The 17,787-nt window shown below is 46.6% G+C and overlaps 2 protein-coding genes across 2 annotated transcripts in view; both read right to left on the bottom strand.

Moving 5' to 3' along the window:
• The window catches only part of LOC138793980 (uncharacterized), a 112,540-nt gene that overhangs the window by 60,357 nt on the left and 34,396 nt on the right, over positions 1-17,787 (bottom strand). The gene's annotated exons all lie outside the window — the stretch shown is intronic.
• LOC138792210 (zinc finger protein 850-like) overlaps positions 6,244-17,787 on the bottom strand; it is a 35,907-nt gene continuing 24,363 nt past the window's right edge. The window contains exon 4 of the mRNA XM_069969353.1: positions 6,244-7,770. Coding sequence (XP_069825454.1) covers positions 6,879-7,770 — 892 coding nt within the window. The 3' untranslated portion in view covers positions 6,244-6,878. The remainder of the gene's footprint in view (positions 7,771-17,787) is intronic.

The raw sequence follows: 17,787 nt of genomic DNA, 5'->3' as shown, positions 1-17,787 counted from the left end.
AGAGGAAATGAGAGAGGGGAAGAAGAAGAAGAAGAAAAGGGGGGGGGGGGGGGGGGGAAGGGGCGAGATAAGAAGGGTTTAGAAGAGCGAGTAAGTCACTCCCTCAAGCCCGGAAAATCGGGAAAGTGGGAGGGAGATGGGGAAGGAAAGAGAAAGCAGGAGGAGAGAGAAAGAAAAAGAGGAAATAGTCCAATAAAATCAAAGAGAGGTAAGGATGGGCGTAGTCTAAAAGAACTCCCACTGGAGACAACAAAAGGAAGAGCTCCGGAGAGAAAGAGGTGAGAAATGGAAAACCACTGGGAGTTCCACAGCCATTGACCACCATTACAGATGGTAAAGCACCAAGAGGATGCAGGCCCCTCCCCCTTACAAATAGAGAAGGGGTTAACATCCCCCAGGGCACAATACTTAAATGGACTGTGTTACAAAATAACATATAAAACCTGGATAAGTAATCCGAGAATGGAAATATAGGGTCTGGGGAACTCTGGAGCAACAGGGGGCCCACCCGCAAAGAGTGTTTTCTAGCAGGCAGGGACAGGCAGCACTGTCTTGCTGCTCTGGGACTCCCACCAGGCTCCTGGATCTCCTTCTTCAGCGATGTCACAATTTCAGATGATGGATTGCCTGTTCAGCCAATCAATATAGAAACAAAAGGGGAGGTGGACACCACCAATATAAGCAAATGAATGTGGGTGCTGCTTATTTAGCCGGTTTAATAAAGCTATTTTATTATTATAGTTTGGTGTGCACTGTGCTTTATGCTCTGTATTCCTTTTTTTTTTTTTGGTATGTGCTCAGCCAATCAGTGACTGGGACGGGACACTACAGTGACTGATTGGCTGAGCGGGCAATCCATCACCTGAGGCGTGACAACATCAGAACTCAGGGGGAATGATTTCCAGTCAGGGTATGGGAGCCTGTGAAATGGCACTTTGGAGACACAGGGAGAGGTAAATAGCGTTTATTATGCTGCCCCCTGCCTGCTCAAAAATTTTGATTCTCCACAGACTTCTTCTTTAAGTCCACCAGTTTTGCAGCCTCTCTCTGATCCAGTTCTATTACAAGTTGTTGGAATAAAATTTACATTTGTAAGACACATGTAGACATTTTGGATGGCTGTGGGCCCCCCAGGAGCCTCGGGTGACCACCCACATTATAATCTGTAAGGTGGGGGGGTCTTCTATAAGACACAGGAGAAGACTGACTGTAAATGACAAAGATCACAGTAACAGAGGAAAGAAGTTTAGTGGAGAAAACTGTATAATGACCAGGGATTCTAGAAACCTGTTGCCATCTCAAACCTGGATACAAGATGAGATACGGATGAGCACCTCTAGTCGGGATACAGCATGAGATACGGTTCGGCCGTTGTAGCTCAGATACAAGGTGAGATACGGTTGGGCACCTCTAGTGTGGGTACAATAAAAGATACGGTTGGGTACCTCAAGCCTTAATACAAGATGAGATATGGTTGGGCACCCCTATCCTGGATAAAAGATGACATATGACTGAGTGCCAAGAGCCTGGATGCAATATGAGATACTGTTGGGCGCCCTGAGCCTGGATACAACATGAGATGCTATTGGACTTTTTAGCCTAGATACAAGGTGAGATACGGCTGGGCACCACTAGCTTGGATACAAGATGAGATAGAGCTGAGCACCTCTGGACTGGATACAAGATGAGATATGGTTGGGCATTCTTATCCTGGATCAAAGATGATATACGACTGAGTACCAAGAGCCTGGATGCAATATGAGATACTGTTGGGCACCTCTAGCTTGGATACAAGATGAGATACAGTTGGGCACCTCTAGCTTGGATACAAGATGAGACATAGTTGGGCACCTCCATCCTGCTGGGCAGCTCTAGTCTCGAGACAAGATGAAAACGGGTTAGACCCCTTTAGGCTGGATGCAAGATGAGACATGCTCAGGTTCCGTCTAACCCAAGCGTGCAGAATTTGATTACCACTAGCTGAAGTTGGATGCAGCCATAGGCCACAGGCTGTATCCATGTTTTCAAGGACTTCCTAAGGCTGCATCCAACTTCATCAGCCACAGGTAATCAAAAGCTGCATATTTGGATTTGGATATCTGAGCATGCTAGAGTTTCCCTCATCAGCAGCAGTTTCTCGTATTTACGATAGGGAATGAATTGAGGATGGAAATGATGGAAACCTTTATTTCCCTTACGTCCTAAGCAACAGCATGAATGGAAAGATTCTATCTTCCTGCAATGATAGGACTGAACAATTCCTGAGGTACAAGCTAGATCCCCAGTCTGTGAGCTCATCTCTTCCTCCAGAGAGTTTGCTGAAGTTGATGCAGGCAGTCGGGGTTCTCAGAACTCTCTGGTTGGTGTCACTTCATCTGATAACCTTGGGTCTCATGGTGTCTGCACTGCAAATAACTAACATCCAGAGACAAAGATAGCTTTCCCTGGTCTAAGGCAGAGCAATCACCCCTTGAATTGGGTAGAGAAAACCGTTGATGCATCAAGCACACAATGGGAGGCTTATAAGCTGGGGCAACAGGCAAAAGGGGCCTTAATCCCCATCAGAGATGTTACTGTCATCCAACATGTGAAGGATGAAGGGAATACTAGTCCACTTCAGCACATCAATCTATCAGTATAATATCAAATCGAATCTAGGATGGCGCATATCCATTTTTATAGGGCCTCGAAACCAGTAGCATTACTCTACTGGAGGCAGAAGCTATTTTTTGCATGGACAAAGATCTATTCAGCGACTGTCTGCCTTCACAAAGCAGTAATGTCTTAGCAGGCTGGATTGCACTGTAACCCTGCTAGAGGAAAGGTCTCTTGACCGAAAGATTTCTGGTAAATCGCTATACAGTGGGGCGACCTTATGTGGACCTAATGGCCACTTGGAAGGATGCCAAAATTATTATAATCCCCATTACTACTAGGGATAAAAACCCTGCGGAGGATAGACAACCTATTTTTACCATGGAAGGTTCAACTGGGATACTTCCCTTTTCCTTACACTTTTTATAGTTCCCAAAGTCTTATGGAAGTTGAGACAAAGCCTTGGTCATCCTCATATTTCCCTACTGACCCAAGAGGTCATGGTTCACAACAGTGAGCTTCCTGCCTAATATATTCTTTTGGGAATTCCACCAGACTCCCCAGCTACTGACTGACAGTAGCGGACAGTGCCCACACCTGGCATGGCCTTTGGGAGTGGAGCCCAAAGATCTTGCAAAGGAGAAAGTCTCTGGTTTTATGATGACCTCTTTCTGGTCTAAGAGTGTGGCTCTATATCCCAATAGTATTTCCAGGTGAATATTCTGGAGACTTTCACAGATCCCTCAGTTTGTAACTTGAGGGCAGGCTTTGTCCGACTCTTGACTGCAGTTGGCACGCTGAGAATTGATGGGCTGTCAAAAAAAGTGGTGACCACTATTCTTCAGTCCAAGGCCGCATCTGCCTACAGAACCTACCTGGCGGTAAAGAAGGTGTTTTGAAGCCTGGTTTGTGAAAGTCTCTTCTGCATCTCCATTGTTACAATCAATTCTTTGATTTCTTAAGGACAGTTTTAGGCAGGGTTAAAAACTGCAAGTATTCATGTGCTGGCTCTCTGTGGTCCTAAGGAGATTTTCACATGATGGGCTGATGCAGAAAATTAGGCCTACTATCACTTATAGTCACCAGTTGAGATTTGGAACTTGAGTTGGGTCAAGCCATTATCGTCAGTCAACTTAAGGTTCTTGTCTCTAAAACTCTGTTTTCTGGCAGTTATCCTGCAAACTGTAAGTAAAACTCCAGCAATGGGGCTTCAGAGACCTAACTTATTTTTCTTTCAGATTAAGTACTAGTGAGAATTTTACCCAAACTTTCCATCTTTTATTTCATAGAAATTAACAGATTAAGTTGAGTATTCTTTCTAAAACCTTTCAATGAAGAAGAAATGAGAGAAAAGCAAACATCTACAAATCCTCAAAGTCTACTCTATCTAAGTGGACAATAGAGACCATATCGGTATTCTATCAGGAATCCAGCTTTTAAGTATCTCAGCCTCTTAGAGCACACTTTTACAAAGGCAATGTCCACGTCCACGAATTCTGTATTAATTGACAAGACACAAGATCTGCATTAGGTCATATGACCAACCCACTTTCAGTACAGCGGTAGTTATGGCAAATAAGTAATGCCCCCCCCCCTTTTTGTGTCATACCAGATCCCCATTCATGCTGCTGCTTAGGACGTAAGGGAAAGTGTAATTTTTGTTTATTGTAAATTCTCTTTCCTGTAGTCCTAAGCTGCAGCATGGACTACCCTCCCAATTTATTTAATTTTTTCTTATTATGTATTTTCATTAGAATTACACAAGGAGCCAAGGGTAGGCCACGTTTTTGTAAGCGGGGTCAGTTAAGTCTTTAATTGTTACCATCTTTCCTATCATTGTGGGAAGATAGAATTTCTTTATTCGTGCTGGTGCTTCGGACTACAGGGAAGAGAATTTATGGTAAGAAAAAATTACACTATGTTACAGGAGGGAAGAAGGGAAAGGGGGAGATTATGGAAACTTTTATATATGTAAAAGAGGGAAAGAAGGGAAAGGGAGGACATGATGGAAACCTTTATATAGGTTACAGGAGGAAGAAGGGAAAGGGAGGACATGATGGAAACCTTTATATAGGTTACAGGAGGAAGAAGGGAAAGGAGGGACATGATGGAAACCTTTATATATGTTACAGGAGGAAGAAGGGAAAGGGAGGACATGATGGAAACCTTTATATATGTTACAGGAGGAAGAAGGGTAAAGGGGGACATGATTGAAACCTTTATATAGGTTACAGGAGGAAGAAAGGAAAGGGGGAGATTATGGACACCTTTATATATTTTACAGGAGGAAGAAGGGAAAGGGAGGACATGATGGAAACCTTTATATATGTTACAGGAGGAAGAAGGGAAAGGGGGGACATGATAGAAACCTTTATATATGTTACAGGAGGAAGAAGGGAAAGGGAGGACATGATGAAAACCTTTATATATGTTACAGGAGGAAGAAGGGAAAGGGAGAACATGATGGAAACCTTTATATATGTTACAGGAGGAAGAAGGGAAAGGGAGAACATGAGGCCATCTGCATCTGGGTAGGTGCTCAGAAGCTGTAGCATATCCAGATCGTTCTTTTGACCCCATCGACTTACAATTGCCTTGTGCCAAAAGCAAACATGTATAAGAAATCCTCCCCGGTACAGGAGTAATAACGCTTTGTGGTCTTCTCTTGGATGACCTCCATCTTCTAGGACATTTTGGATGTAGTTAATCATTTCTACTTGAAGCCTTGAAGGGTTCTTCCTTCATCCAGCATTGTCGTATATGAAGTCTTATCAAATGAGGTCCACAGACTTTGGAACTTTCCGAAAGATCTGGATGTCAGGACCACTAAAAGTGATCAAAGTGTGCAACCTCTAAATATTACCCAATCCTCTTGAAATTTGGCGTATTTTTCTTATACATCACTGAGACTCGCGGCGTAAGCAAAGTCTGCAAAAAGTTTACAATTCATCGTTTGCCTTACAAAATGAAACCCCCTAGTGCTGAGCCATGGACTGTATCCCTGTACAGCACTCAGTAAGTCTCTGGGCCGGGAGCGGAGCACCCAGGTAATGGAGCACCCAGGGAGTGCAGTGTGTATAAAGCATTGATCTCCGCTCTGGGCGGAGCTCTGCATGTGGCCTAATGACTAAGCTGAGCGGCTCAGTGTACTGCTGCTGTATAGTCCTGGAGCTGGCTGGGATATAGCGCCAGGCTCCACCACATCAGTTACATTGTAGACAATACAGAGATGCTGCAGCCACACTGACTGTCACTCATCGCTGCCCGCACACAAGATAGGAAAGAAAACAAAAGATTAGAGGGGAAACAAAGGAAACTTTTTTTCAATAAAAAAATCTTTTTATTTTGTTAACAAAACTCCTTGATAAAAACAAAGTAATGCATCCAACTAGAAAAGTCCGATTGCTGTAAAATTAGAGTTCTGCAGCACCTCCTGTCTCTGCCCCCCCATTGGCCCCTCCATTACACCTCCTGTCTCTGCCCCCCCCATCTCCAGACACAGGCGGCCCCTATATTACACGTCCTGTCTCTGCCCGCACCATCCCCAGACACAGGCGGCCCCTCCATTACTCCTCCTGTCTCTGCCCCCCCATCCCCAGACACAGGCAGCCCCTCCATTACACCTCCTGTCTCTGCCCCCCCCATCTCCAGACACAGGCGGCCCCTATATTACACGTCCTGTCTCTGCCCGCACCATCCCCAGACACAGGCGGCCCCTCCATTACTCCTCCTGTCTCTGCCCCCCCATCTCCAGACACAGGCGGCCCCTCCATTACTCCTCCTGTCTCTGCCCGCACCATCTCCAGACACAGGTGGCCCCTCCGTTACACCTCCTGTCTCTGCTCCCCCATCTCCAGACACAGGCGGCCCCTATATTACACGTCCTGTCTCTGCCCGCACCATCTCCAGACACAGGCGGCCCCTCCATTACTCCTCCTGTCTCTGCCCGCACCATCCCCAGACACAGGCGGCCCCTCCATTACTCCTCCTGTCTCTGCCCCCCCATCTCCAGACACAGGCGGCCCCTCCATTACACCTCCTGTCTGTGCTCCCCCATCTCCAGACACAGGCGCCCCTCCATTACTCCTACTGTCTCTGCCCCCCCATCTCCAGACCTAGGCGGCCCCTCCATTACACCTCCTGTCTGTGCTCCCCCATCTCCAGACACAGGCGGACCCTCCATGACACCCAGTCTCTGACCAGACCATATCCAGGCACTTTGCAGAAGTTTTGTGTCACGGTGCCCATTACAGCCATACACTGTGACTGCCTACATAATCCTTTCAGATACGTTTATCTTCTGTGTGAAGTATCTGATGTCTAACAAGACTTGATTTATTTGAAAAACATTTACCACACTCTAAACATGAAAACGGCTTCTCTCCTGTGTGTATTCTCTGATGTCTAAGAAGATGTGATTTACTCCTAAAACATTTCTGACAGTCTGAACATATATAAGGCTTCTCTCTTGTGTGACTTTTCTCATGTGCAACACAGGTTGATTTATTTGCGAAACATTTCCCACATTCTGAACACGAATATGGCTTCTTACCTGAGTGAATTCTCTCATGAGTTACAAGCTCTGGTTTACATGTGAAGCATTTCCCACATACTGAACATGAAAATGGTTTCTCTCCTCTGTGCCGTCTCTCATGTTGAACGAGATTTGATTTATTTGAAAAACATTTCCCACATTCTGAACATGAAAACGGCTTCTCTCCTGTGTGAATCCTCTGATGCCTAAGAAAAACTGATTTCATTAGGAAACATTTACCACAGTCAGGACATGAAAGTGACTTCTCACTTGTGTGAATTTTTTCATGTGAAGCAAAACTTGATTCATCTGAAAACCGTTCCCCACATTCTGAACATGAATATAGCTTCTCTCCAGTCTGACTTTTCTCATGTATAACAAGATATGGATACAGCCTCTTTCCTGAGTGAGTTTCCTGATGTTTAACAAGAACGCCCTTCTGGGCAAAACGTTCCCCACATCGTGAGCATGAATATGGATATTCCGCTGTGTGCAGTCTCTCATGTGACACCAGCTCTGACTTATCTGTAAAACATTTCCCACATAGTGAACATGAATAAGTCTCCTCTGTGTGACTTCTTCTATGTGTTACGAGATCTGAGCTTTTTGTAAACACTTTCCCACATTCACCACAATGAAACCTTTTCCGGTCTCTCTGATCTGTCCTTGTGGTAACAACCGGTGATGGGTCAGGAGAAGGTTCCTCATGATTAGGGGGATTATATGATAGATCTGTCCTGTGACCTCCTGGATGTACAGTAAGGTCCCGGCGGGTTTCTCCTGAGGAGTGCTGCTTCACTTCTTCATCTTCTACTTTATAATTCAGTGATAACATGAAGTCTCCATCAGCCGCATCACTGGGATTCTCTGTTTAGAATTAAAAAAAACAAACTTTAAAATACATTTTCGAAAAACAAATCAATATCTGGGCAGCTACAACTCCCATCCTCCCCAATGTCCGTACACGTGCAGCCTCCTCCGTTTATTTACGCAGCATCTGCACAAGATGTTTCGGGATCTATAGATGACAGCTTTAGTTTTTGTAATTACACCCATGAGGTTTCATCTCTTCATCTCCTCGCTCTTCCTCCACCAGTCTCATCTTACACTTTCTTACCACCTCTAGCATGAGGTCTCCTCGCTCTTCCTCCACTAGTCTCCTCTAACACTTTCTTACCACCTCTAACATGAGGTCTCCGCGCTCTTCCTCCACTAGTCTCATCTTACATTTTCTTACCACCTCTAACATGAGGTCTCCTCGCTCTTCCTCCACTAGTCTCATCATCTTACACTTTCTTACCACCTCTAGCATGAGGTCTCCTCGATCTTCCTCCACCAGTCTCCTCTAACACTTTTCTACCACCTCTAGCATGAGGTCTCCTCGCTCTTCCTCCACTAGTCTCATCTTACATTTTCTTACCACCTCTAGCATGAGGTCTCCTCGCTCTTCCTCCACTAGTCTCCTCTAACACTTTCTTACCACCTCTAGCATGAGGTCTCCTCGCTCTTCCTACATCAGTCTCCTCTAACACTTTCTTACCACCTCTAACATGAGGTCTCCTCGCTCTTCCTCCACTAGTCTCATCTTACACTTTCTTACCACCTCTAGCATGAGGTCTCCTCGCTCTTCCTCCACTAGTCTCATTTTACACTTTCTTACCACCTCTAGCATGAGGTCTCCTCGCTCTTCCTCCACTAGTCTCATCTTACACTTTCTTACCACCTCTAGCATGATGTCTCCTCGCTCTTCCTCCACTAGTCTCATCATCTTACACTTTCTTACCACCTCTAGCATGATGTCTCCTCGCTCTTCCTCCACTAGTCTCATCTTACACTTTCTTACCACCTCTAGCATGAGGTCTCTTCGTTCTTCCTCCACTAGTCTCATCTAACACTTTCTTACCACCTCTAGCATGAGGTCTCCTCGCTCTTCCTCCTCTAGTGTCCACTTACATTTTCTTACCACCTCTAGCATGAGGTCTCCTCGCTCTTCCTCCACCAGTCTCCTCTAACACTTTCTTACCACCTCTAGCATGAGGTCTCCTTGCTCTTCCTCCACCAGTCTCATCTTACACTTTCTTACCACCTCTAGCATGAGGTCTCCTCGCTCTTCCTCCACCAGTCTCATCTTACACTTTCTTACCACCTCTAGCATGAGGTCTCCTCGCTCTTCCTCCACTAGTCTCATCTTACACTTTCTTACCACCTCTAGCATGAGGTCTCCTCGCTCTTCCTCCACCAGTCTCCTCTAACACTTTCTTACCACCTCTAGCATGAGGTCTCCTCACTCTTCCTCCACCAGTCTCCTCTAACACTTTCTTACCACCTCTAGCATGAGGTCTCCTCGGTCTTCCTCCACCAGTCTCCTCTAACACTTTCTTGACACCTCTAGCATGAGGTCTCCTCGTTCTTCCTCCACTAGTCTCATCTTACACTTTCTTACCACCTCTAGCATGAGGTCTCCTCGCTCTTCCTCCACTAGTCTCCTCTAACACTTTCTTACCACCTCTAGCATGAGGTCTCCTCGCTCTTCCTCCACTAGTCTCATCTTACACTTTCTTACCACCTCTAGCATGAGGTCTCCTCGCTCTTCCTCCACCAGTCTCCTCTTACACTTTCTTACCACCTCTAGCATGAGGTCTCCTCGCTCTTCCGCCACTAGTCTCATCTTAGGGCCCTATTCCACCGGACGATTATCATTCGCATAATCGTTAACGATTAACAATCTCAACAGACTACTATTGCGAAAGACCTGAAAACGTTCACTCATTTCCATGGAACGATAATCGTTACTTATGATCGTATTTGCGATCGTTTTTTCTTCGCTATTGCGTTCGTATCTACTACAAATGACCGAATGACATCTTATTCAATGCGAACAATTTGTTAACGTTTTGCGAAAGAGCAACGATAAAAATAGGTCCAGGTCTTATAAAGCGATCAACGATTTCTCGTTCGGTCGTTAATCATTAACTGCATTTCAACCGAACGATTATCGTTTAGATTCGAACGATTTAACGATAATCGTCCGGTGGAATAGGGCCCTTAACACTTTCTTACCACCTCTAGCATGAGGTCACCACTATCCGCCCTTGATAATTTAGTATAAAAGAGTCAATATCCTTAGGAATAAGTGGATATATATATATATACATACACACACACATCACAGGTACGGATGACATTTCAAACTGTTAGTCTACCCCGTAGGTCCCTATTATAGAGAGCAATAATCTGTCGAATCAGGCCGATCATCGCTCTATGTAATAGAGACAACGATCAGTGGATGACTCATCGGCTGATCGTGTCTTATGGTCCTGCCCTAAAATCATCGCCCGCCAGTGTATCTGTAAATAAAATAGTAAAGTTCATACGTTACCTCTCCATGCTCTCCGGTGTTCTACCTACTTTTCTTCCCCCTACTTCTCTTCTCTTTACCCAGCAAATACATGCACATAGGGGGAGATTTATCAAACATGGTGTAAAGTTACACTGGCTCAGTTGCCCCTAGCAACCAATCAGATTCCACCTTTCATCCCTCACAGACTCTTTGTAAAATGAAAGGTGGAATCTGATTGGTTGCCGGGGGCGACTGAGCCAGTGTCACTTTACACCATGTTTGATAAATCTCTCCCATAGTGTCCATTGTAATGTATAGCACCATGCAGACACGGAGCTGCTGTTCTATACACAGGCTTGGCTGTTGCTTCTTCCTCAGGAATATAATTTGTCTGGCTGTGTGCACTGGCCCTTTAAGAGGCAGAGACTGAGCATGTGTGCACCTTATGTGTACGGCCAAGAACAACAGTAGCGGGAGGGGATGAAAGTGGCCGGGGGCTCACATCTCCCTCAGGAGAACATATCATGACAGCTTCCCAACATGTCAGTAATAAGTCTACAACATGTCCGCCAGTGGCAGCCTGTGCCGGCAGTAATGGTCAGTAGGTCTCCTCTTACCTGGTGATGTGAGGGGCGGCTGATCCTCCATCATGGCCTCCTTGTACACATCCTTGTGTCCTTCTACATACTCCCACTCCTCCATGGAGAAATAGACGGTGACGTCCTGACACCTTATAGGAACCTGACACACACAATGATGGCGTCATCCTCCAGACACCTCCCACCTTGGTGTTATATGTCCCAGCATTCCCAGCAGCATTGCTCACCTCTCCAGTCAGGAGCTCAGTCATCCTGGTGGTCAGTTCTAGGATCTTCTGCTCATGGATCAGTGATGGAGGTGGAGGATCTGTGATGGGGCTGCTGCTCCAGCCTCCTGACACAGGGGGCGCCACACACTCACCACACCACTTCTTCACTACTGTGTAATCCTGTGTATGGTGAGACACTGATCACTACAGAGAGTCTAACAATCCTTCCCCTCTCCAGTCATCTCCCTGTATTATCTATAGGGATAAGAGGGAGGGGATGTGACGCATGGCTCACCTCTCCGGTGATCAGGTGGATTATCTCTAGGGTGAGCTCTAATATCCTGGCCGCCATCATGTCTCCCGCCTTCTCCGGCCTTGTTGGGTCACTGACCATTGTCTGTCAGAGAAAACGTCTGGTTACAGGTGAGTACGGTGACTGATATATCACTATGTGTAACTATGTGTGATTGGATATAAACCTGATGGGTGATAACTAGAGATGAGCGAACCTCGAGCATGCTGGAGTCCATTCGAACCCGATTGTTCGGCATTTGATTAGCAGTGGCTGCTGAAATTGGATAAAGCTCTAAGGTTGTCTGGAAAACATGGATACAGCTAATGACTATATCCATGATTTCCACATAGCCTTAGGGCTTTATCTAACTTCAGCAGCCACCGCTAATCAAATGCTGAAAGTTCGGGTTCAGATGGACTTGAGCATGCTCCAGGTTCGCTCATCTCTAGTGATAACATATTTGGTATAGATGGAGGGTCCGGGGCGGTGTGACTATAGTCAGGGGTAATCACTGATCTCTCACTATAACATTAGAGAAGACAACAAGACCAAGTCACCAAAGCAAAGAAAGATCTGTGCGAGGATTTGTCATCAGGGATAGTTCCATAGTCAGGAGATGCTCACTGTCATGGACACACATCACCCTCATAGTCTTCACTGTACCACATGACTCTGGGGTGTACCCTACTATCACACTCACGACACACAAGAGAAAGCTCCTGCTGTAGCCTATTCCAGGGCCTGGCCTAGCGGCCAGGACCCATTTGCAGGACTATTCCTATGAAAAACTTAGTTATTCTGCTTCAAGCACCTATCCTAATCATATCCAGCTAATGCACCTCACATTGAGGCTATGGTAGAAGTAAACAGGAAAACCCTATAGACATTGGGCAGCTATGTTTCTTTATTCTGAGATTAGACAAGATTAAGTCAGTAGTTAAGTAATCACAATTTAAGGCAAAAACTCTACTGCTCTTGCTTGGTTTTCTTAGGGGTCTCCCCAATGGCTAGCTCTACCCACTAGGTGAAGCCTACATCCCTGATTTTGTGTCACTCAGTGCTCACAGACAGCATTAGGAAGATGTTCATACCCATGGGCGTAGGTAACGTTACTTTAAAGCTTCCTCAGCGGAGTACCTATGGGTCTGAATAGGGCCCCTATCTGCTCTTCCTACCGGCAGTCCATTGTCATCACTGCTAGCTACAACTTCAAGTAAATATAGTCAGTTTATCCAAGTATCCAGAGACACTTTCTAACCGCCAGCGAGAAGTTGTGATTTATAACATCTACAATGATAAACTGTGATTTATAGAGTATCCTATCTCAAGTATTCCAAGTACTCAGCTTATTGAAGGGTTCCCAGTCTACAAAAGTATTTTCTGTGTATTCCACTTTTACTGAAAAAAGACTTTATTTAGCGTACTGTATCTTTAAGAAGATTCTCTACAGTAAAGTTTCATCTGCACAAATACCTGCACTACACCAACCTATTAACGGACACGTGTCGGTTCATCCTACTCCTGACTACCACAACAAGTGCCTAAGCGGTACACCACCATCTTGCCCCCAGCTAAACACCACCTGGCCCCCTAGGTTACCGCACTGCCCCAATATGTCATGGTGTTCGGCCTTCACTGCACATAGGACCCTCAGGTGCACATGTAAAGTCACAGTCACGGGGGCGTGGCCTGAGCGGAGATGTAAGCGGTCGCATGGTCCGGAGCTCCCGCCGCTGAATCCTGTTATTTACCCGACATAGTCCGCAGAATCCCCTGTACCGCACCGCATCCGATTTGGCAGACCCTGCAGAACCGTCCGGTGTGCGCAGCTACCATGGGGGTCACGAAGAAAACGGGGGGGAAGGCTGTAAAGGACGCCGGCACAGCGACGCCACTGAAGCAAGATGGCGCCGCGGCCGCTGACAAGGTCCGGGAAGTGGCGGTAAGGCTGGGGAAATATGCCCACAGTCCCACAGCAGCCCCAACAGAGGAGCAGGTAGAGGGTACCCGGGCAGAGGATGATAGGAATGCCCATGAGGAGGAGATGGACACCTCGCCCTCGGCCACAGCCGCAGCCACAGAGGATGGTGGTGATTGTTCTCAGGGACAGTCTGCAAGTGCAGCTATAGCAGACCCCACGCTTAAAGATGTGTATACAGCTGTCCTCTCACTGCACAATAATATGGGCTCCCTGAAGGAGGAAATGCTGCTCCTCAGGCAAGATCTTAAAGTTACAAATGAACGAGTCAAAGCTGCTGAAAGCAGAATAAGTGATATTGAAGACCAAATGCCCCCTATGGCAAGAGATCTTAAAAGAGTCATTAATGATGTCTCTCTGCTCTTTGACAAGACTGATGACTTAGAAAATAGACTCCGCAGAAGTAATGTACGCCTGATAGGAGTCCCTGAACGAGCAGAAGGGAGAGATCCAGTTATATACTTTGAGAGCTGGTTTAAGGAGAAAATTGCGAAAGACAAACTGTCTCATCTATTTGCTATTGAGAGGGCACACAGGGTGCCGTTCCGGGAGCCACCACCAGGGGCGCCTCCCAGACCAATCCTGATTAAGGTCCTGCATTTCCGGGATAGGGACGCCATATTGAGGGCTGCCAGAGACTGCCGAGACCTGACCATAAACGGAAGCAAGGTTTCTATCTTCCCTGATTTCTCTGCGGAGGTGCAGAGGAGAAGAGCCCAGTTCCTGGACATTAAAAAGCGGCTGCGTGCACTCAATGTGGTTTACTCTATGCTTTACCCTGCTAAATTGCGCATCGTTGCTCTGGGCTCTGTGCACATGTTTGAAAGCCCGAGAAATGCGCTGGAATGGCTCGACAGTAATGAACGGCGTATTAAGCAAGATAGCAGGAACAACTGAACTTTACTGGGATGCCGAAGCCCTTGGATCTTTCTGCGCATACTTCTGGACAGGTTACTTAGGGATACTGTTCTGTTATATCCTGACTATCGTATATTTGTTTCTTAGTTATTGACTACTCACCTTATGGGCTATCTTACATCAATATGTAAAATAGGCGGGCAGCTATCGGGCACGCGGAGTAGTAGGTTGACTGAGCGACCTGCTTCCCCGAATAGTGCGGCCGAGATCAGTGACTTTCTTCACTGACCTATGAACCTCAGGTGCCTCATGGTCTCAATATACGAGACAATGTTCATTTTGGTTGCGGTTTTGTTTTGTACCGGTTATATGTTTGTGGTTGGGTTGTTTTACCTCACTGTGTCATCAGATGTTGCACTACTCTCACACACTTTTACACCTATGCTGCTACTTACCTCAGAGTCCCTACTGCTGGTGGTCATATGGGTTGGGGGGACAATCATAGCCACTATATGTATTAATGGCGTATAAAGTACATATTACAGCTTGGAACGTCAGGGGGCTGGGGGATGCTACCAAACGATGTGCCATTTTCTCTGCTCTAAAAGCCTATCTGCCGGGCATCATAGTTCTATCTGAGACACACTTAACTAAAGACACTACTTCCGTCCTTAAGCGCAGGTGGATATCGCACACTTACCATTCGGTGCACACTACCTACTCTAGAGGGGTATCGGTGCTTATCCACAAGGATCTTCCATTTACATGCCAGTTTTCCCATGTGGACACGGATGGGAGATTTGTGTGCTTGCAGTGTACAATTTATAGAATATCCTTTGTGATAGTAGCACTTTATATACCTCCCCCATATAACGGCTCTGTCCTGAAAAGGGTACTGGGGGTGCTGTCAGGGCTTCCCCCCCTGCCGATACTGATAATCGGCGATTTTAATAATTTGCTAATCCCTAGTCTGGATAAATTTGCTCCCGACCCTACCTCGCTATCGGCAACACCAACCCCTATGGCTAGAGCCCTTGAGGAGGCCGGTCTGACGGACCTGTGGAGGATACGCAACCCAACAATAAGACAGTACTCCTGTTACTCCAGTTCACATCGTTCCCTCTCCCGTATAGACTTGGCTGTTGGCAGTATTGGGCTCCTGCCCTATGTACACAGTGTGTCCTATCTTCCACGTAGCTTATCAGACCACTCCCCATTACATGTTCAGTTACAGTGGGGTTATAGACCACCTGGGGCGGGACCTGTATGGCGTCTAAATCCCTTTTGGCTACAGCTAGTTGACACAGATGGGTCAATGGGGGCAGCTATTAGCGAATTCTTTGCACATAACATAGGCTCTTCCTCCAGAACCACTGTATGGGACGCTATGAAAGCATACGTTCGAGGACTCTACATTCAGAAGATTAGTAGACATAAAAACAAATCGCGAGCAATGCTGGCCTCCTGTGAGCGTAGGGTGGTAGAAACTGAAGCTGAATATATATCTGACCCCTCTGCACAACACCTGAGCAACTGGGAGGAGGCACAGAAATTGCTTAAAGATCACCAAGCTAATGCGGCTGATAACAAGCGCTTCTTTAGTAAGCAGGCGCATTATCAAGAGGGGGAAAGTGCTGGGCACATGCTCGCAATGGTTATCAGGGCACAATCAGGCTCCCCGCATATAGCCGAATTGGTGTCATCTGAGAAGGGATTGGTGTCGAATGATGCAGATATCCTGGAATGCCTATATGAGTTCTATAAGTCATTGTATGCCTCCAGGTTGTCTTCATCTGACAAGGAAGGTATAGGGGAATACGTGGCAAATATAGATTTGCCTTCTCTGTCCGCTGAGCAAACCCGCATGTTGGATGAACCGCTGACACTGGAAGAGTTGGAAAGGTCTTTACAGTCTTTAGCGAATGAAAAAGCGCCAGGGGGGGATGGGCTACCGGGTGAATTTTATAAGAAACATGGTGAGATCCTTCTCCCACAGCTCCTGGAAACTTTTAACGAGGCATTACAAACTGGTAGCCTAGCCCAGTCGCAGAGGGAAGCCATTATCGTAGTCCTCCCAAAACCAGGTAAAGACCCTACCAGCCCCGATTCATACAGGCCTATATCCTTATTGACAGCTGATGTTAAACTCCTAGCACGGGCACTGGCGGATCGACTTACATCGGTTATAGACAATCTCATCCACCCTGACCAATCCGGCTTTATGCCCAACAGATCTACATCCCAGAACATTAGAAGGCTCTACCTGAATCTTCAGGCACACGGGGGAGGGGGAGGTGGGAGGGCAGCCATTCTCTCCCTCGACGCTGCCAAAGCTTTTGACAGCGTCGAGTGGGACTATCTTTGGGCCGTGATGGGGAAAATGGGCTTGGGAGAGGGATTTATAAAATGGGTTAGATTGTTATATGTAGACCCAATAGCGCGGGTGCGGGCTAATGGGGGGCTGTCAGACAGCTTTAGTTTACACAGGGGGACCAGACAGGGCTGCCCGCTGTCGCCCCTTTTGTTTGCGATTGCGGTGGAGCCCCTGGCTTGCCTGATCCGCTCATCCACTGATATAAAAGGGTTCCCTTGGGGGGGAGGGGGGGGATTGGAAGAGAAAATTTCCCTATATGCAGATGACATGTTGTTATACACGGATGATTATGATAACTCCATTGGCCCTATTATGAATATTATTACTCAGTTCGGCTCTAGGTCAGGATTGACCATAAATTGGGATAAATCTGTAGTGATGCCCCTGACGGCTCCACTATCCTCACTTGGGTCCCCTCAGGTTCCTCTACAACGGGTGGAACGCTTCCGGTATTTGGGGGTGGTGGTGTCAGTGAGAGTGGGAGATTATATCCAGGATAATTTAGTGCCCATTCTCCGTAAAAGCGCAACTAAAGTGGATGCATGGTGCCGCTTACCCTTGTCAACAGTTGGACGGGGTAACCTTATCAAAATGGTGCTCATGCCACAATTACTTTATATTTTGCACAATGCTCCCCTTTGGATTCCGACTAAATATTTTAAGAAAATCAATACCCTGTTTAGAGAGCTTATATGGCAGAAAAAGGCGGCTAGAATCAAGCTGGACACACTCCAAAGGCCTAAGGCCGACGGTGGCCTAGCAATACCTGACCCCTATATATATTTTATAGCAGCCCAATTGCAGCACATGAAAGGGTGGGGGCAAACAGAGGGGATAGGAGTAGCGGGCCGGATGGTATCCTGGTTAACTGGGCATGCACCACCTGTGGCTGCGATAGACATGGCCTGTGTTATGGGTCGGGGTAGGTTTATGCCTACTTTGCGGTTGTTGAGCAAAGTCTGGAGTCAAACTAAATTAATATTGGGCATATCTGGGTTCACTAAT

Source organism: Dendropsophus ebraccatus, chromosome 5 (genome assembly GCF_027789765.1).
Source record: "Dendropsophus ebraccatus isolate aDenEbr1 chromosome 5, aDenEbr1.pat, whole genome shotgun sequence".
In the NCBI taxonomy this organism is placed as follows: domain Eukaryota; kingdom Metazoa; phylum Chordata; class Amphibia; order Anura; family Hylidae; genus Dendropsophus; species Dendropsophus ebraccatus.
Note: the sequence above shows the minus strand (reverse complement) of the source record. Positions and strands in the feature narration are given on the sequence as shown.